General features: G+C 43.7%; 1 protein-coding gene across 2 annotated transcripts; it reads right to left on the reverse strand.

Moving 5' to 3' along the window:
* Positions 1-287: 287 nt before the first annotated feature.
* LOC136430708 (uncharacterized) lies at positions 288-26,503 on the reverse strand. Of its 2 annotated transcripts, none has more exons than XM_066421523.1 (18): positions 26,215-26,503; positions 17,732-17,875; positions 17,263-17,346; positions 12,580-16,905; positions 12,168-12,267; positions 11,681-11,980; positions 11,401-11,481; positions 11,112-11,241; positions 10,862-11,007; positions 9,654-9,768; positions 9,178-9,261; positions 8,394-8,783; positions 7,747-7,942; positions 7,095-7,199; positions 6,666-6,836; positions 6,406-6,546; positions 4,083-6,001; positions 288-2,587 (listed from the first exon to the last, which is right to left on the reverse strand). In XM_066421523.1, exons 1-18 carry the CDS (start codon positions 26,348-26,350, stop codon positions 2,423-2,425), a joined length of 8,733 nt encoding a protein of 2,910 aa, XP_066277620.1. In that variant the 5' UTR covers positions 26,351-26,503; the 3' UTR covers positions 288-2,422. The 2 variants fall into 2 exon arrangements, with proteins under 2 accessions (XP_066277620.1, XP_066277619.1); XM_066421522.1 differs by having other exon boundaries at positions 9,151-9,261.
* Between the last annotated feature and the right edge of the window lie 270 nt (positions 26,504-26,773).

Here is a 26,773-nt window from a genome sequence, read left to right on the forward strand (position 1 = left end):
TACCAATGGCACCAGGGCATGGTTTGGTCTGAAATCATAGAGTAAACCTTTCATTTTCTTCCCTAAAGTAGTAGTACCACCCAATATGCTTAAGGCACTGGCCTCTTGACTGTTGGTTCCGTCATTGGTTCTCACTATGCCAGGCTCTAATTCAGCCCTTGGGTTTTGAAATACTGTTGAATAGAAACCCATTATCATAACTTCTGATGCAACACTATCAACACGTAAATTACTATCAACCCTGATTACAAACTCAAGAAACTCAATGAGTCAGGAGACCACCAATGTCCATGAGTCGACTTTTTTTTGTTTTAATTATCAACCATGACTTCAGGTATTTAGGGTGTGATGACATTTGTACACTCATTTCTAATAGCCTCCTTAGCAGACTTCCTGAGCGGCGGCGTTATTTTTGGAGGGAGCGCGTATTCAAGATTTTCAACATGGGCTAAGGCTCTCTGTGCCGGGAAAGGGAGTTTTGGTCCCAGTTGAGGAGGGCATAACACCCTTTCCCAGGAGAACCTAAGCCCATATTGAAAATCTCGAATCAGCGCTCCTTCCAAAAAAATGCCGCTGCTCAGGAAGGCTACATTTCTTAAGATGGTCTAACGCTTGTGTTAATATTAGCTGCTTGGAAATACAAGTGTGGCCTTGCAAACTACATACCTTTTCTCATGTTTCACAAAACTTCTCATCCAATTTTAACCAACGTATTAAAAAAAACTAACTTAACGCTATCTAATTACTAGTATATAGATAGTAAATAACAAAATATAGAGTACAAAAAATATCATGATATTCGTGCTGCACAAATACTTTCTAACAACATCCTACAACAGTTAGATTTTGGGGTGAAGTGTTGTTTGAAATGTATCCATATCCATGTCTGAATATAAATAACGTGAATGAAACAAAAGAGACAGCTCCATTAGTAGGCTGAGGAGAGTCTGGGTTTGCCCTGCCTTTGAACACACACCAGAAGCTCGTGTACAAAAGGCATTGTGGCGGTTTTTCACTTTAACATTTTGAATAAGACTGCAAAACAGCAAATTCAAATTTAAACCTCAAACTGGGACTGGGTAAATCATCTAGCAGGTTCAGAGCAAATTGTTGAGAATGGGTCATGGGACCATCAAGGCTATATCAACCGCTTTGAACTTGTTACGTCATGGGGCAACATGAGCTTGCTTATGGCATTAGAAACATATATAACGGGTAGCAATGTATTGGCCAATGAGCCCTTGGTTTGAGTATTAGGAGATGTAACAAATGGAAGATTAGCCACCTTTTTGTGCTATATCTCTCAAATTGTCCAGTGTTTTCTCCATTTACTATGCAATTCTGACTGAAAGCCCATATGGTCCCGTGATGTCACATGCTTGTTGGGCCAGTGTGATGTCACTGCCTTATTGACCAACCCATTCAGCACCAGACCTTGTTAACTATATTGGGGTTAAAATATCCAAATATTGGATATTGCTGCCCCTCATGTGATTTTCATCACTCATATGTACGCCATTCCCCAAACATGAAGTTTCTTCAAGTTAACAAAATGTCATGTGTAGGCTCTATCACACTCTCTTCTTCGTAACCATATAAAAATAAACTAATGTAGCAAAAATGTTAAACCTAACATGTATGAAACGTTTCTGTAGCACCATTCCTTTACGAAATAAGTTTCCACAATCCTCTGCTTACATTTAAGACATACTGCTATGTGCTCATGAAGAACTCAAAGTAGCACAGTTTGCAGGCTGTTGGTCCTTTAACTCGAAGACAATGAAATGAATGTATGAAAATCAAATTCTGCAGCTTGTTAAACTACAGAGTTGATGTGTCCTTTCTCATGACCTCTGTCTGACCTCTTAATACATACTTCCTAAACTCGATTAGCTTCTTAATTCAACCAAAGGTCAGGCAAGACAACTTTGTCCTGTCAACAGTATCCTAATAGCTGTAATATGATAGTCTTTTCCATCTACAAGCTTTGCCTCTTGACCAAAACACACACAAGTTGGACCAGATGTAAGTCATCCTTTTAAACCATCATCGTTGTGGTTGTAACATGCTCCTTTTCAGTTTTTCTATTGAGGTTATTGACTTAGATGACATAAGCCACCATTCCATGTATCAAAGAACTTCCCAATGTCTGCCAAGACAGTATGGTATTATGCATGTTGGGTTCTTCCTTAGAGTCAGTAGCATAATTTGGAAAGAGAGAAGATAGCACCAGCTCAGAAGAGATTGAAAGAGAATGTTCATCAGAACTTGGAAACATCTTTGGGTGTCACATGACTTGTTCATTTCACAGAACTCCTTCATACGATGCTTGAAGTACATCATTGGAGTCCTGCAAAAGTTCCTTCCTTACTGGCTGGAATATACATTTGGTCTTTGAAAAAGCTGACTGGCAGATGCACAGCTATTTCATCCATAAGCGTGCATACTCCTGATGATAGTTGCAGTCCACAAATTTTGAGATACGCCTCTTCAACTCCAAGTTGAACTGTGGCCTCCTCAACAAGGCCTGCCCCTCTTTCTGAAGAAACCCATCCAAAAGGCGGCATCCCAGAGTCGAGACATATTCCTTTAACAACATGGGAACAACATGTTCATATCACTTCACATGGAGCCCAACATCTGGCTGGGTTTAAAGCAGTACAGTTGCCTCCACTGACGGTAAATATTCACACAAGCTAGCAACACACCGAGCATTACTCATAATACCACTTTGGGACAATTTATGGCCCCAAAAGGTCATTTCTAAGGATTGTCAAAGCCCAGCCATGTGTCTTCATTTGTGCATACATACATAAAAAGTTAGTACAGCAACTGAGCAACATGAGCCAACTGGGCAAGATCTGACATTGTAACAATGTGTGATGGGTTTCAAGTCTTGCCAAACCCAGCATATCAACGATTCATCAGATGCAAAACAGAACGACTTTTAAAGATAATGTCAGACACAACTTTGAGAAGAAAGTTGCACAGACCAAGAAATTTCCCCTAGAAACAGAGTGATAAGGGATTGACCACAACCCTCAGCTAACTTAAGAAATAGAAAAGACAAAACATAATCATGAACTTCTCCTATGAAGTCTCCTAGTCTTGTCAAAACTTTGTGGCGTTTCAAAGATACTAAAAGTGGTGTCTTTAAGGCATGAACTTTGCGTTATCTACAGACATTTGATCAAGACACCACATCAAAGACTCTAGCTCTCTTTCTGTCGCTTCAGCTCACAAAGATAAAAGTTAGTCTCTTTGCAAGGAAAGGAATTTCAAGGACATGGCTGGCTATACTTAAATAAAGGTGAGAAGACTTTCAAAAGAGGAACAATGGAAACAAGACTCAATATGCAACAGAATAGGGGAGAAGATATCATTAAAAGTTGACCACATTTTTGACAAATTAATTTTCTATAGGCAGATGCAGGGAAACTCCTACGCAGCAAAAGGTTTGGAAATGAAAGAGCTATCAGAAAGTTCAACTGTCATCAAATTAGCAAAGAAAGGATTGAAAAGCAAAAAAAGATGAGAGTGCAGAGTAGGTAATAGAAACTCTGGTAAAAAATTATAGATTATTTGGAGGAAAAATCACAAATTCTGGAATTTCAACACAGACATGCAACTAAGCCTGAAGTAACCTCCTCATCAATATACACCAGCATGCCACTGCAATCTGTACTCTCCCACCCCACACAAGAATTCTGACAACTTTTACCACTGCCTGTAAGACAATGCTATTTGGTATGATATGAAAAATGGCATGCCTACAGAAAAATAGACAAAGACAAGGAATCAGTTTGCAGTGTCCTACCTCCATAACTAGTCTGTAGGGAACAAAATGCGAGAAGGAATATTGAAAAAAGACCCAGAGAAAACTTCAGGATGATGGACAATCTACAATACAAGAAACAACACAAAAGCCAGCATCAAAAAACACCTAAAGAACCTTTAAAATGGAAGAATGTTAGGGGTTAATGACCTGAAAAGAACCCAGTGTATGGCAGTAGTAACAACCACGCTTATGACCTGAATCTGACCCGGCATTTTTCCATTTTCTTTCTTTTTCTTGCCCTTACCTCGTCTATTTGTCCAAACGTCCTCACGCGGCTCTCAATCTCCTCCCGTATTTGGCGAATGAAAATGTCAATTGTCCCTTGCTGGGGACGAGACACTGTCTTGAAACTCTTCGGGGGCGAGGCCATTCCTGGGAAGTATGCCTGATGCGAGGGGAGTAGAGGGGGAGGTTTAAGGGGACGAGGAGGAGGAGGAGGGGGGGGAGGAGGAGGGGGTGGCGTATCCCAAATTCTCCCAACATCCTGTCTCCAGTTGCTGCCATCTCTTCTTGCGTAACTAGGCTGGGTCGGCCCCTGGTACCTGACACCCTGCTGTGGCCCCTTGAAAAGCCCTGCTACACTGGTGATGTCATTCCGGTGACCCTTCTGTGGACCCATGCAAAATCCTGCTGAACTGTTTGTGGAATTTCTGAGACTTTGCTGTGGACCCATGCGAAATCCTGCTGCACTGTTCAAAGCATTTCTGTGACCCTGCTGTGGACCCATGTGAGATCCTACTGGATTGTTGATGTCATTTCTGCCACCCTGAAGTTGACCCTCACACGTATATCCTGCTGCACCGTCTCTGCGACTGACATGTGGCATGGCTCTTCCAACAGGAAACAGTGGAGGAGGTGGAGCAGGGTGCTGCTGTGGCGGGGGATGAGGACGCTGGGGTTGCGCTCCAGGAAGGCTCACCCTGTGGAAGTCTTGCAGGGGACCTTGGAGAGGTTTGCGGTACTCTCCAAGTATGGAATTCTGGTGGGGATTGTAGTATTCCCCAAGTATAGAACTGGACGATTGTGGGATACTGTGGAGCTTGGGTATGGGCTGTGCACCTCTCCTATCATGGGCTTGTGCCGGCAGTTGACTACCATGACTGCCAAATTGCTGCATGGTGTTATGAGCAGGTCTGGACACATTGCGATGCTGGTGGAAGCCTTGGCTTCTGTTTGGCCCTTCTCTGTTTTCTGCTCTGACATATACTGCAGAATTTGAGATGTGTTGCTGGGGCTGTGGCAAACTGCTATGAAGCCTGATCTGCTGTGCAGGATTTGCTTGACCATTTGTGGCCATGAAGGGAAACGTGTCAGCTGCCTGGCCTCTGACACCTGTTCTCTCATTCTGCTGTCTTTGGGTTTCCACAGAATCCAGAAAGTTTAGTACATCGGGGTTGCAGGAGTTTGCTGCAGAGCCGTTGTCCTCTTCATCTTCGTTGTTCCCTTCATTTCTGTTCACCACATTGGTTAGAGACGTGAAGTGCGTGTCCACGCTACACTGACTGGGAGGACGCGACGGTTGCACTGAGGAATCATCCTCCAGCTCGTAGTCCGACAGGGCGGATGTGCTCCCGTCAACCACGATATCTGTACGCTGTAGCCAGTCCAAGATGGAACAGAAGTACATGACCACAGTAAAGCAACCTCGGACCAATTGGCCGATGAACTCTACACCATGTTTAAACCCGAAGCCCTCCTGCAGGGCCTTGTTCAATCTTGTGCGACCTTCTGCATCTGCCTGCTGGGCAGTGAGTGTTATCGTGAGGTGGTTTCCTTCAAACTTTCCCTTCATCAGATCGTGACTCAGAAACTGGAAGTGACGCTCCACGTAAAGCTGCATTTCTATGGCCGTCAGGTCAGAGGGAACATACAGGTCCCAAAGCTTTCCGTCCTCAGGATACAGAGGGATCTTGTACATCCCTTGCAGACAGCCATGTAGGAAGACCTTCCGTGCCTCGTCCTCCAGCCCATTCCGTCCAAGGATATCAACCAGCGAGGATATAATTGCTGGCATGTCATCTTGTTCATTAGTCTTAATCTTAACATTCAGCAATCCTCTCCGCATCATCTGCTCTGAAACAAGCGCCACCAAGTTCACCGTTTCATCTGACAAATTCTGTTTTAAGATTTCCATCCACTGCTGGGCCAAATTAACTCCCATGCCTGCAAGAATCAAAGAATGAAATAAAAATCCAAAATATACTGATTAGACAGTACAACATTTGATTATTGAAAACCTTCCTAAATCAATATGGACTATAACTATGCATAAACATGTTATCATAGAAATAAATACAGCACAATGTAGGCAGCCTATTTCACTCCACATATTGACACCGATTGCGCTAAAAGTGCCCTCTAGCAGATCCTTTCTCAAGGTCATACAATATGATCAAGAACTCATTTCATTTACCAATTTCTAATCACTTGTTCCCAGCTGTTCCTGAGGCAAGAACCTAAGCACACACATACACTATCAAATAATATAATTATCCAGTACACAAACCAAACAAGAACTGTTGGTGGTCAGACTATAGCATCCTTTGTGTCGGTTGCAGAAATTGTACCTTTAATGATGTCCATCAGGGTGAAATAATCCTCGGCATTCTCCGTTGTAAGAGTCACGGCAGTCAGGATCTCCTGGAGAAGATGGCGCCGTTCTTCAAAGACGGATCCAAGAGACTCAGGAGGACACAGCCAATTGTCGTCTGGAACAGGGAAAGACTGGAATGAGTCTCTCCATCCTCCACTTTTTTTTTTTAAATGTCAACTTTATCACTCTCTAAAACATGATATTCTTTTCTACCTTCAGACAGTCTCTCCTTACCTCTACCCTTCAACACCTCCAGGGCTGACCCAACGTTGTCTGACTTCAGGCACATTTGCAGCGCTGCATTGGACACCTGCCATCGGTCCTCCTCGCTCCAAACATCGCTAAGGCCAGGCAACTCATCGTACAACATGCTATGTTGGTGCATGAGGTACAGCATATAAAAACCTGTGGAAAATAACATCAGTTGAGAATGTGTTCAATTCATTATGTTTCCAGCTACAATTCTGCAATTTGTTGTGCTGTAAATATATGTTACAACATTCGACCATTCCTCAAGTGAGCTAGAAGAAAAATTTCTTTCACAGGGTTTGTTGGATTGACAGCCTTTTTTAGAAATGTCGGCAGTAAAAAAAATTTAGTCAAAAACCCAACCATTCATGGCAATATCAACACCACACATGGCTGTTCGGTCAGCATCCCTACCTTGTTCCCATGCTCCCCTGCGCCTTGCTCTCAGGAGCAATGACACAGCGACACGTCCGAGTGGGACAACGTCCTCTTGGTGTAAGGTGATATCATCGTCCTCTCCTGTGGAGATGACACATGAGTGCCATGTTACAGTGTATGCGTATATCATGCGGGATAGATAAAGACTACTACATTGTGTGCATTCCGAATCACCCAAGGTGGGTCAGATCGCTCAAAGGCTGGGACCGAGGGTGATGCAGGATACACCATGAACAGAATACACCAGAACATGTGTTGCACGCCAAGCTAAGCACGTTTCAATTATTCGATGGAAGCCTGTGCGATAAAAGTACATGGACCATGGCCAGATTTGACATAAAGGCTCATACAGCCATTCATAGCTTTTAGGAGTTAGACTGTACAAACGACTTTATGAACAACATCTATAACAACATTGATTCTGATTTGTCAGACAAAGAAACAGCCCCGGCAATCTCTCATTACAAAATTCATGCAAGCAATGAAATGCCACACTATTTTATCTTTGCACCAGTAGATGAGAAGGGTCAAAAAAACTTTGACTGTTCATGCTTGAAGGCATTTTTTAAAAATTCAAGCATTTTGTACATGAAACCAAGTTTACAGACAATTGTAAGAGCAGCCCTACCTGAGTGACCCAACGTTTTCAACATGGCATGAAACACCTCGGAAAAGCATTCTTGAGAGCTGACTGCATCACACAGGGCCTGTAACACCTTCATGTTCGTGCTGTCCACACTACCGACTGTGGTTTTTAGGCTGGTGTATAACTTCCCCAACTGCTTGCCAAGTTCCTCCAAAGAGAACCTTGACCTTGCCAAAAGCTAGACAGAACATAAAGCAAGACTTGAAATTGAGGATTCAACTTTCGTTCTAATGATGTACAAGTCTTTTGTTTGAGACTAACCAGCTTCATGTCAACAGGTTGAATCTGTGTTTTCTAACTTCCTTATAAACAATCACTACTTGTATGAAGTGGTCATTGAGGACATCATCTATTGCACACTTGTCTTGGGAAGCTTGGACTGCCTTACGCCGATCGTCACTATCCTCCATCAGCATTGGTAACTCAGCTGTACTGCTGAGTCTCCTGTCTTTATCAGAGTATTAAGTAAATGAAACAGACTGTAAAAATGAATATATTCCTATCAACAATGACAAAACAGCTGGAAACACTGTATGAAGTTAATGAAACAGACTGTAGATATGAATATACATGTACATGTTTGTACTAGTATTCCTATTGACAAGGACAGAACAGGAGTCAGAACTCACCTGGAAACGCCGTATGAAACTCTCCATGGTAAAACTTGGCTGTGGGTTAACAATGCCCAGGGGCGGGGGGTTCCCAACCTCCAGGGGCAGGGGGATCTGAGGACGACTAGGTTCAAATAGTGTACCCTGCATCCCGGTCATCTGTTCAGGCCACAGCGATTGACCAGGCTTGTCCTGATTCCCAGTCAGAGGGTCATCATTCCCTGTTTCCACGGAGATGTCCATGCGCTCAGGCTGGACACGACTGAAGTGTCTGTGCCTGTGGTGCCTCTCGTCAACGTCCTCCTCACTAGTCAGACTTTCCCGTGACGGAGGGCGGTCTGGCCTGGCCAGGCAGTTGTCCACCAGCACCAGCACAGCATCTCCCGGCCGTACGCCATACTCATCATACTGCAAAAGAACGGGAACTCAGACTACAAGGAGGTCAAGAACTGTAACACTTCTTACAATGGTAGGAACTGTAGCCCTCCTTACAATGATAACTGCTAACTCTCAAAGATCACATGGGGAGTATTGAACAGAAAGCCAGCAGCACATGAAGGAGGAAACAGAATGATACATCTTTCCGAAGTCTAATTTACATATACATGTAGGTGAAATGTACAATTTTCCCCTGCTATCAAGTTAAATGGACACCACTATATCATAATGACTGCCAGATTTGTATGACTCCTTCAAGAGGAGAACTAAATCACAATGAAGATTATTCAACCCATGCATTTGTAAAATCGCTCACTATTGGTAAAACAAGTTTGACCTCCCCATGCCCTTTGACCTCTCTGACCTGATCCATGAGCTGCCTGATGGCCAAGACGTTGTTGTTGTCTCCATGATGCTGAATCAGCTCAGACAGCACATTGTCATTGGGCTGTCAATTAAATGAAAACAAACATTTTCATGTGTTGGTCAAAAAAAGGCAGTCGTGGATAAGGCCTAAAATTACAAAGTTTCAATACTCGACTATCTACAGACTGTGAGCTTTTTTTGCCTTGTTTCATCATGCTTACAACCTACAAAAACCATCAACATTGACTCATTATTACTTTCAACCATACTCTTTAAAAAATGTCGATCTTTAGTGCTGAAAGTCACTTCTCAGGGCTGAAATCTAAGGGAACACCTTCCTTGCCAAATTTAACAGTGTGTACCAAAACATCGTGAATTAATGATAAAATCTCATGAAATTAAATCTCAATAGATTTAAGGGAATTTTTATACATGTCAAGTGTAAGCAAACAAATTGAGCTAAATGAAGCTAACCATGATGCCCTTCTGCAGAACAAGAAGAAGGACCTCTTGCAGATGACCCCAGCACTGCATGCTTAAAAGGTTATCAGTCAGTTCATCCACGATGAAAGCGAGGTCATTAGGGTTCCTACAGTGGCAAAAGATACGTCATGCCAAGTTAATGTTTATTGAATAAGACACATGCTATATATCATACAGTGAGGTACAATATAATGATATGTTCTATCCCTAAACTTTGTCATCACAAACTACAACTTGCGGGATCAATTTACCAGTCCTATGATGCTTATCTTTCCCTTTTTCTTTAAGAATAAGGTACAGTAGAATCCGCTTAACTGCACCACCCATTTGTCAGCGTTTTTGGTGCAATTATCCGGCTGGTGCAATTATGCGAAATGCCCAGCTGGACCGCACCACCATGGGCGAGGGCGTGTATTGTTAGTCAGAAACACTAGCACAAAGAAAACAGACGAAATTATTCAGTTATTAAATAAAGAAATGACTACGAACCTGTTTTGATTTTGCATTGTTTCATTTTTCCATGCGATCTACTGCATTAGAACACACGTAATGTTACAGGGGAGGTATTCTGAAACATCGTCATGCCAATCATGGGATAACAGTTTCTGTGTTACATTACGTAGGGTGCAGTTGTCGATTTATGTAAATCATGTACCGCCATGAAACTACGAATTGAAACTAAAACTTGGTTACTGATTACGGGTGACCCATCCGGGACCTCCCACAGATTCCTATCAAGGTAACTGCCAATGGAGACCGCCTTGTTTTGTTACTCAAAACAGTTTTAAACATATTGGCGGTATTGCGCCTTTACACCGGCAGGTATCGGCTCATTTGTACCGCGTTTGCCGATTTTAGCGCACCCTTTCAGTTAACTTGTCAAGGATTTTTGAAAAAGATTGGTGCAGTTATCCGGCATTGGTGACCATGCGCGGTGCAGATATGCGGAGTCGCTGACAATGCAGTGTATGGGAACCGGTTTTGTATATTGGGATTCGGTGCAATTAAATGGAAGGTGCGTTTATCTGAGGTGCAATTGAGTGGCTTCGTCTGTATTACCAAGTAAGTGCTGCCTTTTGAGGAGAGAAGCGGAGATTAACGCTACAAGTGTGTTTGAATCATCCAATCTCAATCTCAATGAACAGAATGGCTGGTCACTAATCTTGCTGCTAATTCATACCCAACAGATGCATTCTTACCTCGGGTGTTCGCTCAATTTCTTGAATGTTTCCACGGCTTGTGCGGTGTCACCAGCCTGGATTAGGAGACGGATGTAGTCGCTGAACACGGTTACGGGAACAGGCCGACCATCCGCTGATATGTAATCTATCAAATCTAGCGCCATCTGCAGGAACATATAGATGTTAGCAATACCACATTACTAACCTGTCTGCACATACCAGAAGCCTATGGTACATGTAGGTCAAGTACACTTGCTGCTGTACTTACCGTCTTACTGGACAGCCTGTGGTGGTACCTACAGCCAATTGGAGTGTACACATACTGGCAGCCTCGCTCTGTCAGGAAATGTTGTCGGCAGTAATGGGGGGGCAGCGGCAGATTTCTCTTGACACGTTTCCTGGAAAAACCAAAAGGCATTGTTGAAAACCAAGCCCACAAATGCCATCGGACCTTTGGCAAACATTAGCTTGGTTTAAGTGAGCTCAATTGTTCTGCTGTCCTGTCTGCTGCTCATACCCCTGCCTGTATCTACTGCTTGTTAGCACTGTGAACTCACCTGTCCTGCTGTCCTATGTACTGCTCATCTCCCCTGACAGTGTTTCTCCCCATCTCTTCAGGTTTGTCATCTTCCCCGGTGCTGGAATATCAGAAAAGGCACATGTTAACCCTCGTGCCCAATCTATCAATATCCAATCTATTAATATCCTTACATCAGAAACATAGAATGCTGAGGCTAAACTTGTTAGATCAACATCAGGAGGCAAATACAGAATTAAGTTTTTGAAAAAAAAGGTCAACTCATGTCAGTCCATTGCCAGACAGCCAAGAGTCCTAACCTGACAACAGTCCTGAGTCGCTTGGGACTGGCAGGCCCTACAGTCTCCTCGGGTCCTGTGGCACCCCCGCGGTCCATGGCTATCCCCTTCCTCTTCATCATCATTCTCTGCGGGAGCTTGACAATCAGCCCTCCTTGTGTTCGGTGCACCCGGGTGTCTGCTGTATCCTGCAGGTCCAGGGAGGTACTGGGCCTGTCTTCTGGGTTATTGATAACAGGAGAGGGCTTCTGCCGGTGTGCTTGCTGAATACTGGGAAGCCTGTTGTTTTTAGATGCAGGGCTGTTGTCCCACTGGGCATCCCTGAATACCACAAAGACAAAAGAATTTAAGTTAAATCGGAGCCTTTTTATACTATAGTGAGTTCTTTTTGTGAGAGGAATAAAAAATTTGCTACACTGCACTAGAGCCTTTGATTGTTCCAGTCTACAAATCATTACGCTCTTTTTTAACTTTTAGTATCTTAATGACTTCAGAAACCAAGGCTCACCTGGATGTTTCATTGTCAATGTCATCATCATCAACAAGGAGGCCGGAAACCTCGTCTCTGCTTACAAACAGTGAGATGGCATCATCGTTATCACTGCATCCTGCAAAATGAGAGGGTCAAATTTAAAGTCTTTCACATCATGGTCACTTCTTCTACCAAGGCACCTGGGTTGCTTTTTTGTCACAGACACAATTGAATAGCCACCACCACTGTCCGTAGTTCCATTAATTTTCATGATTTTCTAGCATGGTCCACTGCTTTTTGTTACTTTCCATGATTTTTGAAATTGTAGTACTGTCCAAAAACTTTTAACAGAGAAAATTCCTGACACTGCTCTATGTGTACTGCACTTACCATAGCTGAAATAATCTAAATCTACACAGCCTTCTGTGATGATTTGAACTTCCCTTACCTACAGGACTTTTCCGCGACGCGGCCATCCCCTGCAGCACAGGGCCACCAGTTGCTAGGGAAACCCACGACTTCTGCGCAGGTGGGGACAGCATGCTCGTCCTCTTCACCTCTCTCTTTGTCCCCTTCAACTTCACCTGGAGATCACCCAGCATGCTCAACTGCACCTTTCTTGCAGAAGTAGACTCAGGAGTTGCTGCAGCATCCCCCTCTTCACCTTCACTGTCAGGCATTGTTGTGATGCAGGTTGTGGTATCCACAGTGATGTACGACCGGCTGAATGATCCTGTCTTTTCAGCACTGTCTCTTGTGTCGCGAGAGCTGTTGGCTGTATCTTGTCTGCCCACCCAACCAGCCTCAGGTGTCCTGAAAGGAGAGGACAGTGGCAATGTTGAGTCCAAAAATGGACTACAAGCTGACAGACTTGTTCCACTGTTTCTTGGTGGCGTTGCTAAGGAAACCAGTCTCAGGTTGCCGCCATTGCGTGGCCTCAATCCACAAGTGGCTTTCGGTTCGGTTGATTGAGTAAATGTTGATGAACTGCATACAATGGGACTGAGTGAGGGTGCCTTAGTGTCGAAAGGAACAAGCTGGTTCTTCCTGGAATATGCAGGGGTGGACGTAATGGCGATTCCTGATGGACTGCCATGTCTGCTGGGCGTTGATGGGGTTCTGAACACAACATTTTCAGATGGAGAGTGTTCAACCTCTGCACTGCTGCTTGTACTTCCTGCCTTACTGGCCAAGCCACTTGTTGTATCACTGAAAACATAAAGGCTACCAGTGGCAGCCTCTTCCTTCTCTGCATCACTTTTCTGAACTCCATCTGATGTAGAAACTTTTTTGTCAGAGTGAATGTCTCCTATATCATTATCTTTACCTCTGGAATTAAGTGGTGTCAACTGAGCTAGACAGAGAGATAATGTTTCTGGGTTGGGAGAGTGTGACTTGTGTGCTTTCTTTGGTGTTTTGGGTGAATTTTGTTTCCTCTTGCCTGCCCTTGTCAACCGTTTGCTATGGGGACTTTGAAATGATGCATGTCCCTCCTTTGAAGCTTCAGCCTCTGTAGACAGAGAATTTCTAGGTAGTGACAGCAAACCCAATGATATGCTCTGGTCTTCCTGTGGGACTGGGGCATTTGGATCAGGCGTGATGACAGGACCTCTGTTCTGATCCACCTGTGGTGCATTCTGTACCAACTGTGGTAAGTTATCTCCCATTTGAGGTAGGTTATCTCCAAGCTGTGGCAAGGTCTGTGCCAGTCGTTGTGAGTTCGTTTCCAGCCGGGATAAGTCATGTTCTTGCAGTTGTGGTTTCTTTCCAAGATGTTTTGAGCTTTGCCCTACCTCTGGGGAGTTCTTTCCTCCCTGTGACGCAGTCTTTCTCACACGTGGTGTTCTTTTTCTTACCTGTCCCACACGTGATGAGTTCAGTCCCACGTCTGGTGAGTTCAGTTCCACAGGCGGTGAGTTCGATCCCACGTCTGGTGAGTTCAGTTCCACATGTGGTGAGTTCGGTTCCACACCTGGTGAGTTCAGTTCCACACGTGGTGAGTTCGGTTCCACACGTGGTGAGTCCGGTTCCACACGTGGTGCGCTCTTCCCCACACGTGGTGAGTTCCTCCTCACACGCAGTGAGTTCCTCCCCACACGTGGTGCGTTCTTCCCCACACGTGGTGAGTTCTTTCCCACACGTGGTGAGTTCGGTTTCACACGTGGTGAGTCCAGTTCAACAGATGGTGAGTTTGGTTCGACGCATGGTGAGTTCAGTTCCACATGTGGTGAGTTCAGTTCCACATGTGGTGAGTTCGGTTCCACATTTAGTGAGTTCGGTTCCACGCGTGGTGAGTTCGGTTCCACACATGGTGAGTTCGGTTCCACACGTGGTGAGTTCGGTTCAACATGTGGTGAGTTCGGTTCCACACGTGGTGAGTTCGGTTCCACACGTGGTGAGTTCAGTTCCACACTTGGTGAGTTCGGTTCCACACGTGGTGAGTTCGGTTCCACACATGGTGAGTTCGGTTCAACAGGTGGAGAGTTTGGTTCCACCGGTTCCACACGTGGTGAGTTCGGTTCCACATGTGGTGAGTTCGGTTCCGTGCATGGTGAGTTCGGTTCCACATGTGGTGAGTTCGGTTCCACACGTGGTGAGTTCGGTTCCACACATGGTGAGTTCGGTTCCATACTTGGTGCATTTTTCCCCACACGTGGTGAGTTCTTCTGCACACATGGTGAGTTCTTCCCCACTCGTGGTGAGTTTTGTCCTGTCCCTGACGAGTTTTGTCCCACACTTTCTGACTCATGATCTACTTGTGTGCCCCGTCCAGACTTGTGTCTCAGCCTTGCCGATTGACGTCGGACTAGTGGTAATTTCTGTTCTCTTTTAGCTTTCACGGGTGTTGGAGCTGGAATTGTTGCCTCTTTTGCCTCAACTAAAATTTCAAGCTGAGAAGTTGTCTCTGTAGGAATTTCATGGCCAGTTTGCAACAACTTATTTTCTTCACCATCTGCAATTTGGGAGGTGGGACAATTCTTATTCTCCACCTGCAATGTCTTCTCCATCTGCAGTTCAGCACTATTCACAGGCATCACAAGTGTTTGAAAGGTTGACAATAACATGTCTACTTCAAGCGGCTTGTTGTTTTTCTCAATGTCTGTTAGGTCCTGTTTTGTGCCGTCCCCTGTCACTGATGTCTCATCTCTGCTTGTTTCTTCACTTTCCTGCGATAACTTGTCTTCTGAGACGTGTTCAGTATCACCAGGGTCAAGACTGCTAGCTGTGTTGTGATCATAACCACTTAGGTGAAGGGGGGAGGTTTTTAGTGCTACAGAGTAAGGCAACAAGGTGGGAGGGGAAAGCTCTATGTTCTTCTGTACACCGGCCTCTGATGGTTCCAACTGAATGGCAGGAAAGAGCATAGTAGAAGACATGCTGCAGCTGGGGGTACTGGAGGTCTCGGGAATGATGCAATCCTGTTGAAAGGAGGGCGTTGACATGGACAGCATGGGTGGTCCATTCAGCAGTTCATTACAGCTATATTCAGGCTCAACTGAAGCAGGCCGATTCAGACTGGGACAGTTGTTTGTACCTGTGGCTTCCAAGAAGTTGCTATGGGAGATGTCATCCTCCAATCCATATGTGGACATATGATGTTCTTTGTCTAGCTGGGACATTTCCTGCACACTCTGCATAAGCACGGAATAGGTGTCACTGTCTGGAGATGATGCCCTGGACACTTTGGTCACATCGCAAGTGTCAACTGAAGATTCAGTTTGCTTAGGGTGGTCTGAAACTGATGGAACTGTGGGAGCAGTCTTGGGAACATCTTTAAATTCAGCAAAAGACTGTCTCGACTCAGCAGTGTTGGAACTGGTCATAGCAAAGGCATCCCAGACATTACGGCTACCTGATGTACCAGGCTGCTCCTCAACAGGCGAAGAAGACTGTTCTGCATCTTGGTGTGTCTCAGAAGAAGCCGCAATCAAGGGGCCATTTCTAAAGATCTCCGGTATGTCTGAGTCCTTCGTGTTGTTCCTATAAGGAAATGTCAAAAGGTTTGGAAGCGGAGAAAGGTTTGGGTACAACATACAATTGGAATCTTCATTTGATTCCTTCTTTATGCAGGCAAGATCCAAGGAAGAGCACTGCTGTCCTCCAATCTTCTTTCTTTGCCTTTTCTTCTTTCTTCCTTTACTGGAATGTCCCAACATATTCATCTTTCTGTCACTTTCATCCCCAGAACTTTCAATTACAATTTCTTGCTGCTGAGGTAACCTGTAGGGACTTCCCTCTGAGGGTTTTTGAGCCACTGTCTGACTTGCAACAGGAGAGAACAGCCCATCAACAGGTCCTGCTTGAACTTCACCTTGCACTGTCATACAGTCTCCTGGTCTTTGATTTGTGCTGCCCTTTAGCAGATTACGTAGCCCAAGGAGTCCACTGGAGTCACCAAATTTATCCAAAGAACCTCCATCCTTTCTTTCCATTCCTGAAACACCTAATGACTCTGCAGATTCTTCCCTGGAGGTTCCTTGGTAAGCTTTTGTTTTTGCTGTTTTCCCTCCTTTCCTGGCTTTCTTACTTTTAGGCATTTTCTCAGCAAAAGGTGATCCCCTGTTTGGGGAAGGTGAGTTAGAGGGTGTCCTTATCACCCCAACTTTTGACAACTCAGCTTCCTGAGTCCGCGACAAGCGGTCCAGGAATACGATTGGTGTACCAAACTGAACACCAGGAGAAGAAGATGAACTTTTCAGCATGGAATAAAGAGGTCGGACTGGGGTTGATGACTCCCTGGTAGTCCATGGTTCCTGTGTTCTGTTACTATTGCCTGGAAGTAAAACAAAAAGTTACTGAACCTTGGTGATGTAACAGTTCACCATTTTCAGTAAGACCACAAAAACTTCGAATGAAATTACAACACCAACATTGTTTTCTTTGGGGGGGGGGAGTACTTTAATCCATAACTCAACAATCAACACAATCATTCAACAAATAAAACAACTGACAAACTGGAGGGGAAGTTCAATTACCTATACTTACATCCTCAAAAAAAGTAGAACTAAGGAATACAAAGAAGATTTATCTACTGATACTACATGTTACTAACTAATTTGATTGACAGTACAGGAAGTCATTCATTATAAATATTACTCTGGCAAGTCAATTGTCATCACTAACAACTTACCTGTATTATTGTTGAACACCACTGTTCCCCCAGGATCTGATACAGTACTGCGGACACTGGGAACAGGGCTGTCCCTGGCACGGCCTGTATTGTCACCAAAACAAATCCAAAATGACAAACAAGTTCATACATTATGTAATAAACCTGTGGTAGATACATAACGCCAGGATATGTTGGTCTACTTATTAACAACTACAGAGCTGGACAGATAGCAAGAATGGCAATTTGCAGTTAGACAAGCTAAAAGAAAACGGGCTTGTCATTATGAACTAAATATTGCAGAAAACAGACAAAGTCCTTCAACAGTTCAAGCACTGAATTAGTAGAATCTTTTCATCAGGCTCTTGTGTGTGACATTATGATTATCATTATTTTCCTACACAATAAGATTCACATCAAATACTGGAATATCTTGTTCCGAACTTCTACACATTGTGTCACAAGCTCTCAGATAGAAAGACCCTGAAACCTGGTGTGCTGCATGTCTCACTGACGTCTGCAGGTGCACCGGGTGTTGCAGAGCTCCCCGCAGCTGTCTGCTGGCCAAGCCGTCTCAGTTTCTTTTCTGTCATGATCTCCTCAAATGACTTCACTTTGACATCATAGCTGTCATCTACAGGGTGAAAGGTCAAAGGTGATGGCCTAACTATTCTTACTGCAAAGTGCAAACTGATTGTATGTGATCAAATGTAATGATGTTATCTTAATTTATTCTGATTCACAAGTCTATATCACGCCCAGGGCGCCATTTCAAACTCAGCATCATTCTTCATTAATATGTTAATTAGGGGGCCTATGGACTGACATCCTGAATTTACTGGTTTTTGTTTTTTTTTATTCAAGAAAATATCATATAAATACAGATAAGCACAAATGATAAACAACTAGAGTTCCACGACCTCATACCTTCGCCAAAGGATTTTAACCTTTATGACTGACGTATTAGGAGTGTTTCTCATCAATAATAAATCATACCAGTTGATTGTCGTAAAATATAACATGTCCAAAGTATCAGCTTACCAATTATGAGCCTACGCTTATGCTAATATTTATCATCAATTATGCAAAAGAGGCCCTTATTAACATAATTTGATTCAACGATGTTAACATTCACATAACTTCCCGAAGCCACAAAAAAAATATTAAATGTATGAAATTGCCGTCATTTGCCAGTGTGGAATAATACAAGTTACTCATTAAGTATGCAAATTAGGCCCACATTTGCATATTTTCTATCTATTAACAGTCCTCTCTTCCTCAGTTACAATTTGAATAGTCATATCATGGAACAAAGTGGATTTTTAAAGTTGCCTTATTAATTATGCAAATTAGAATCTGATTTGCATAATTATTGTCCTATCATACTAAGCATCACACAAGCTATCCACATACCAACAATGATGACCATCCATCAAGGCCATCTTGTTATAGTATTTTCTCATTAATTATGCAAATGAGGTCTTCATTTGTATAGTTCATATCAATTAATATTTCTCTCTTCCTCAGTTACATATGTCACATGTTTCAGAGTCCTATCGTGGAATTTGGCGGATGTATAAACTTTCCTCATTAATTATGCAAATTAGATACTGATTTGCATAAGAAGTGTCTAATCATGGACATCATCACTCAAGCTATCTACCTACCAAAAATCATTACCATCCATCAAGCCCTTCTTGAGTTATTCCCTTTCAAAGTCAGACGCAAAACCTGCTCCTGCAGTTCCAAAAAAGCCGCTAGGGGGCCTAAACCCACACCACTTACTCTCTGTCCAAAGATCTATCTACCACTCAAAAATAAGTTCCATAGCATGTCCGGAACACGAGTTATCAAAACAGGAAGTTCCGCTGCAGTACCGTAAGAAGCCGCTAGGGGGCCCAAAATCTCATCGTTTTTAGGACTCATCAAAACCTACCAACATACCAAAACAATCCATCAAGGCATTCTCGAGTTCTGCTGTGCCACTACAAACAAACAAACAAACAGACAAACAGACAAACGCTACCCTCTGCATAACCTTCTCGGCGAAGGTAACTAGAGTTTCACGAACACATTATCTTCGCCAAATAATCAAGGCTTATTGTGGAGAGTGATTAATATTTACATGCTTATCAGTGTTATCACCCCCTGCAAACTTGATCATACATCATACCGTTTGAAAGTTATGATGGGGGGGGGGAATGAGTCCAGTCTAGATAGGGATAAAAATCATTCGGTGGTACAGGTTATTCTGATTCACAAGTCTATATCACGCCCAGGGCGCCATTTCAAACTCAGCATCATTCTTCATTAATATGTTAATTAGGGGGCCTATGGACTGACATCCTGAATTTACTGGTTTTATATGTGTATAGTGTGCTGATATATGTTATAACTGGTCATCAAAAAAATTGAAAGTCGTAATTAAATGGTACAGTCAATATGTATGAATAGAATAAATCTTTATTCCATATCATTCACATTTTGCATAGTACATAGTACATGTGACTTTTCCATATGGTGCTAGGTAATACCTAGCAGTGGTGCAGTTTTGATGCAGTATACTCTCTGAGCAAAAGAGTGGGTCCGGTTGGTTTTTGACATGTTTTTAGGTGTTTTGTCATGCTTTCTATTTTGTCCCCTTTGCGTTATGTCTCCAACCGTGTGTTGGACAAAAAATGCCGAAACTGAACACGATAAAAACCAACCGGACCCACACATCTGCTTGGAAAGCAGACTGCCCCATCTGTTTATTTATGTGCCCCATCTGTTTATTTACACTTTTAGCCAGTGTTTCCGCCAGACCGCGACTGAGAGGCCGTCCACTTGGGGAGGGCACTACCGCGAAAATTAATTGACCGTACCGCGAAAATCAACTGACCGTACCGCGAAAATAAATTGACCGTACCGCGAAAATAAATTGACCGTACCGCGAAAATTAATTGACTTGGAAAAGTAACTGAATGTTGTGATCAGAAAAGACTTTGTTAATTTTTCCAAATCAATTTGTTACGAAGGTCGCTACTATACTGCTTCAAGTCGTCACAAAATGCGATCTATATTGACCAGAAACGCCTGAAGTGTAATGGGGATCTCCCGCCCTGTGGTCACGTGACATCTTGCCGTCAACCAATCAGAGCACAGGTTTTGTGACGCAGACCAATCAGCGCTCAGAACCTTGCATATCAATGAGCTTAAAAACATGGCGGACGGCCCGGGACTCGAGCGAGCGTCATGACTTATGTGAATTCATAGCGAAAATACGAATTTATCTACGGTACATACAGAGAATTTTCACGGAAAAATATTCAAAGGAATATATATTGTGTCGAATACGGCCAGAAATGAAGGCGAACCGCGGCAAATCACGACGTAGAGGCTGAAGTGCACGGGCGAAATTCTTGTTTTGTTTACGTTTTTCCTTGTTTTCTTCGATGACTTTCTTCGATTGAGTCTTGAAAAACGGGTTTTTAATGAGATCACCGTATGCCAAAGGCACCGACATCGATTCTTCGCAAGCATAACAATAGCAACAAACAAAAGAGTGTGAATGTCCAACGATATAGAGCGTCCCCACGCCCGCAGTAACAAAGAAAAACAAAGAAATTATGCCGACCTCTCGTATTTTTTTTCCCGATTTCTCGGCATTTAGTTTGTCTTTTTTTTAAAAGAGGACGGCCTCTGTCTAAGTTCAGGCCGTCCAAAGCGACACAAGGCCGTCATTTGACGGGAAGACGCCCCTCTGGCGGAAACACTGCTTTTAGCCAAGGCCCTCTGTTGACCTGTTTCGGGAACACTGTCACATGCCCCATTATACAATGGAGTGGATTTCCAAACTATCCGTACTAATTATGCAGATTAGCTCCTAATTTGCATAATTAGTCATTGATTGTGATAAGCACCATCTGAGCTCTCTATATACCAAACTTCACGACGATCTGTCGACCCCTTCTCAAGTTATTCATGTCTGAAGGTCAAAACAAAAACACCCACTGCAGTTCCAAACAAGACGCTAGGGGGCCCAAACTTACACAACTTAATTCCTGTGGCATGAGCTATCTACCACATAAAAATCATGACCATAGCACTTTCAGAAAAAATGCTCCAAAATTTTGAAGCTCCGCTGCAGTACCTTAGGTATCCGCTAGAAGGCCCATTATCGAACTTGACTTTCCATTCTGTAAAACCTACCAATTCACTTAATATCATACAGAACCATAAACAGCTTCTGGAGTTATGTTGTCCACATACAAATTCACATCCACACAAAGCCCGCTGCAGTACTGAAGGAAAATGTCAGGGGAACCAATTTTGAACTTGACCTCCGTTTCCACAATATCTACACACCTACAAAAAATCACGAGGATTCACTTTTTTACCTACATACAGTCAAACCTGTCTATAGCGGTCACTCAAGGGACTGGCGAAAACTGGCCGCTATGTACAGGTGGCCGCTATGGAGAAAAGGTCAATTAATTGACCTCGAGGGACACATGTTTTCAGTACCAACTGAGATACATTTATTCACCGCACAGTACACATGTAAACATTGTATAGGTACAAGTCACATTTTAGAAGTTCGTTTGTTGTTCTTTTACTTCTATTATTGGCTTGAAAAAAAAGAAGTATTGTATCTGCCAACTCCAAAACCCATGGCTTGCTCGAGCTTCATGTCTGAACAGACCAGCATCGCCTACTCTTGATCCTTCGCGACTGCTTCGCTGCCGGCACACGCGTCACCAACGAATTTTAATCATATGAAACAAAGTCCTTCGCTGCAAAATGCCACCTAGTTAGTTAAGAACAAAATACATGTTGCTCAGTTGCCACTTATTGTTCGTTTTCGACCGTTTTCAAACATAAAATCGCGGCGACAGTTTCCCTTAGTCTGTTGTTGTTTATCAGCTTCTACCATTATGCTAATAGGGTACTCAGAAGAAGGTCTCTCTTTTGATGGCTTTTTTTCTTTTCAGAAAATTGCAATAGCCCAAATTTTACATCAAATTAATATCATTTAAATCTATTCTGAAGCTTTTGGTAAAGTAATCATCCTCAGTGATACTTTGCAGCAAAATAAATTCAGCATATTATACCTCCGTAACAGTGGTGTCTTCCTAATACAATGCTAAACTTTCTTCCAACACTAAGGTATTCACGGATCGAATTTTCGACGACCACTGTCGCCTTCTTCAGGATCAATAATGACCAATCACTGCCGAACGTAAACTCGCGAGAGTTAAGGACACGTGACTTTATTGACACGTGTCATTGCGGATACGTGACGTCAGCAATTGGTCAAACGTGCCAGAAAGTTTATAACGCCCACTGTCTCTGTTGAGTGACGGCTGGAGTGCCCTGATGTATATGGCCTCCTTTATACCTCTCATAAAGTAGTCCTGCTCAGTGTCCAGTATTCTGACTTTGTCCAGCGAGACGGTATGGCCCGGAGATTCAATGTGGATGTGTTGAGAGACTTCAGACGAATGCGAGCTGGGGCGTTTGTGTTCAAGGAATCTGGTTCTCAACGAGCGTTCTGTCTCACCGATGTAGAATTCTTCGCAAGTCCCTTGTCTAGTGGTTCCCTGACACGGAATGTGGTACACTACGCCGCACTTCTCTTCTCTAGGGGTTTTGTCCTTCGGCGCCACGAGAAGCTGTCGCAGTGTGTTCGTAGGTTTGAAGCAGGTGGAGATCCCGTGTGAAGCAAATATTCTGCGTAGGGGTTCTGAGACGGTCTTGATGTACGGAAGGGTGATGCGTCCTTTGTCCCTCTCTCTTGTCCCCGGGTTCCTGTTGTTCTGTTGAGGGGGCTTTGGTGCGACGGTCGCCTTGTCTATGGCCCACTTAGGGTACCCGCAGTCCTTCAGTGCCTGTTTGATGTGTTGTTTCTCTGTCTCTCTGTCGTGTGGATCCGTTATGATCGTGTCAGCTCTGTGGAGTAACGTCTTCACGACCCCAAGTTTGTGTTCCAGAGGATGGTTGGATCTGAAGTTGAGGTATTGGTCTGTGTGAGTGGGTTTCCGGTAGATGCTCAGACGTAGTGAACCGTCGTCTTGGATCGTGGTGAGAGTGTCGAGGAAGGGGAGGGTTCTGTCTTGTTCTTTCTCCGATGTGAATTTGATGTCGGGGTCCAGAGAGTTGAGATGGTCTATGAATTCCTGTGCGTGGGCTTTCTTGAGTTTGGTGTGGGTGTCGTCGACGTACCGGAACCACCAGAGGGGAGGGTGCGGAGCTGTAGATATGGCGAGTTGTTCTAAGTGTTCCATGTACAAGTTGCATACTATGGGGGACACAGGTGAACCCATAGCTGCCCCATGTATCTGTTGATAGAAGCTTCCATCGTACAGAAAGTATGTGCAATCCAAACAGACTTTCAATAGATTGACGACCTGGGTAGGTGACATTGTGGAACGCTGTGGTAGTGTGGAGTCCTCTTGTAGTCTTCGCAGGATGATGTCCAGGGCTTTGTTCACAGGAACGGATGTGAACAGTGATACCACGTCAAAGGAGCAGAGTTCTTCGTCTTCTTCCACTCTGCGGTGTTTGATGAGTTCTGCAAACTGTTGAGAATTCACGATATGATGTTCCGATTTCCCGACCAGTGGTGACAGAGTGTCAGCAAGGAATCTGGCACTGTTGTAAGTGATGGAACCAATGCTGCTAAGAATTCTACATCGGTGAGACAGAACGCTCGTTGAGAACCAGATTCCTTGAACACAAACGCCCCAGCTCGCATTCGTCTGAAGTCTCTCAACACATCCACATTGAATCTCCGGGCCATACCGTCTCGCTGGACAAAGTCAGAATACTGGACACTGAGCAGGACTACTTTATGAGAGGTATAAAGGAGGCCATATACATCAGGGCACTCCAGCCGTCACTCAACAGAGACAGTGGGCGTTATAAACTTTCTGGCACGTTTGACCAATTGCTGACGTCACGTATCCGCAATGACACGTGTCAATAAAGTCACGTGTCCTTAACTCTCGCGAGTTTACGTTCGGCAGTGATTGGTCATTATTGATCCTGAAGAAGGCGACAGTGGTCGTCGAAAATTCGATCCGTGAATACCTTAGTGTTGGAAGAAAGTTTAGCATTGTATTATGATTACTACCAACACAGATGAGCTTTCATTATAGTGGTGTCTTCCGTTGACCTTTATGCTGGTGAGTATCCAGCGCCAGTTTGAACATCGCGCGAAACACGTTTTGAGCTCAATTTTGGATGAATTCCCGGGGAAAACGGAAATTGGGCCGGCATTCAAACATTTCGCGAACTAACCGCATCAGGTACATGTGCGGGTTGTATTTTCCAAAAAGCTGCCGTAAGATTTGTCCGGTCGAAATGCACAGAAATGGTCAATTTTGCCACGATGTACAAACGCAAGCCATGTGAAGAAAATTATACTTGACTTCGCGTCAAACCACGGATTTTCTAACAAAGATAAAACATTCTGGTTTTCTTTATTATAATCCTATCCAGTTGAGTCCACATAAATTTTATTACTGCGTGAAAAAATGAAGATTTTGAACCCGGCCTGCGGTGGCGATGCGGCTTCTACCGGCGCGCCGTGACCGTTACCGACAGTGTTACTGTACTCGCGGGACCGAAAACCGTCTGACCGCGACCGCGTTGGACAGGTGGCCGCTATAGCCTAATTCTTAATGCTTATGTCAATGGGAAAAATCCAAGGGACCGACAAAAAGTGACCACTATGGGCAGGTGGCCGCTATGCAAAGGTGACCGCTAATACAGGTTTGACTGTACAAACACACAAAAATTAAGAGTCCGCTGGAGTACTGTCGAAAAATGCAAGGTTAACCATTTTTGAACTTGACCTTCCTTTGCACAACCACTACACACCTACCAAAAATCATAAAGATTCATCAAAGGTTTCTTGAGTTATGCTCTTGACATACATACTGACCCACCAAACAGCTGGCTCAACCAAAAACATAATCTTTTCCGAGTACTATAGAAGATAATAAACTACATAAAAAGCAAGGACAGCTAGTTCAGTCTGAAAAACAAAAGATGATGCGCACCTTTCAACGAGTTAAAGATACAACAAAGTACTGAACCAAGAATAACAAACTTAAATTGTAACTGAATTTACTGATAAGCGTTGCAATCCGTCCTTAACTTACGCTTTAATGTTAAGCATTGTCGACTTCTGAGTCCAGAATTTACCGTTAAGGTCTCATTACTAAGTTTTTTCGCCCCATAGGCTTACATGTTAGAATACGTGTTTTACATGGGCGCATTCGTAAGGAAGCTATAACTAAGAAACGAACTAATGTCATTCATTCCATGTTGAGAACATTTACCCCAGACAATCTCTTACATTAGTTACAAACTGCACTTAGCTAGACCCCACTGAAGGCACTTTCCAGCAGTAACTTCAAGTAATCACACAACCGCACCACTCAAAATGCAGGGCTGTGCACGTCCGACCTCACGTGCGGCCGCAAACTTTACCTGCTTATTTCTTCAGTTACAAACATGCTTTCATCAGTTTGTGTGTGCATGGCCTCTGTTGGTCAGTATTGACCATGGTAAAATCCTTATTCACAACAGCCCTACAGCATGTCATGAGTTTGACACTTGAGATAAGTTGGGCTGGCTAAAACTAAAAGGGAATTTCCCACGGATGTATAAAACACACATTAATGCAGATGTTTATTTTTTGGGTAAGGCTTCTTTTAGGGTACCCACAGCTAATCGAACTAATACCTGAATGAGACATTAATTAAAGCGTTGCCAGGACCCCCATGCAGACCCTCCTTTATGTCATTCTAAACTCCATGCAAATCTTTCTAATTTGCATATTAAGTGATGGAGCATGTGGAAAACAAAACTTTCGTCAACCAACTGTCAAACCGTCTGATCCTTTACTTCGACAACAGGAGGGCCTCTTTCACCGAATATTTGCACAAACCATGAAAGAGTACAGACATAATTCACAAAATCCACCTTGTTTCTCGTGTTTGATGCTGACGGGCATCCCGCGGGAGTTGCCGTGGCGTGCCTCGGCGGAGTTACCCCTGCAACCCCGCGAGCGTGCCCCGCTGGCACCGCGCCCCCTCCACCGGCCACCTCTGCGCGCCATTCTCAACAAGAGCCAATGCTCTTACTCTTCTAGCCTTTGATTCAGCTACGTTGCACACGACATCATCTTTTTCCGCTTTTCTAAGTATTAAAGAAAACTGGTCCAGAATCTAAAGGGGCCAAACTAGGCCTCCCAAGCTCCCGCGGTCTGCAAGTTTACAAGAAATGATGAGGAATCATGGGAAATTGGGGATAGTCCACTTTATTTGAGGGAGACAACAGCAAAAATCGCGATTGATTTTCATGAAATTCCATTCAATTGTCAAATCTATTCACAAATATGTAAAAAGAGATACTATTACTATATTGATAGATTGTGTATTATTTGCAAATGTTTCAAAATATATCATTTGTGTAAACTTTCTATTTGACTGGACAACCATCATAAGAGTAGCATGATCTGACACTAAGTTGACTAACTTTG

This window comes from Branchiostoma lanceolatum, chromosome 3 (assembly GCF_035083965.1).
Source record: "Branchiostoma lanceolatum isolate klBraLanc5 chromosome 3, klBraLanc5.hap2, whole genome shotgun sequence".
In the NCBI taxonomy this organism is placed as follows: domain Eukaryota; kingdom Metazoa; phylum Chordata; class Leptocardii; order Amphioxiformes; family Branchiostomatidae; genus Branchiostoma; species Branchiostoma lanceolatum.

Excerpts from the sequence above, each read along its gene's own strand:
- LOC136430708 (XM_066421522.1), bottom strand. The coding sequence starts at position 26,350 with ATGGCGCGCAGAGGTGGCCGGTGGAGGGGGCGCGGTGCCAGCGGGGCA. Across the intron at positions 16,906-17,262 it reads GGTGTTCAACAATAATACAG|GCAATAGTAACAGAACACAG; the intron begins GTAAGTTGTTAG and ends TTTTACTTCCAG. Across the intron at positions 8,784-9,150 it reads AGGTCAAAGGGCATGGGGAG|TATGATGAGTATGGCGTACG; the intron begins GTCAAACTTGTT and ends GTTCTTTTGCAG.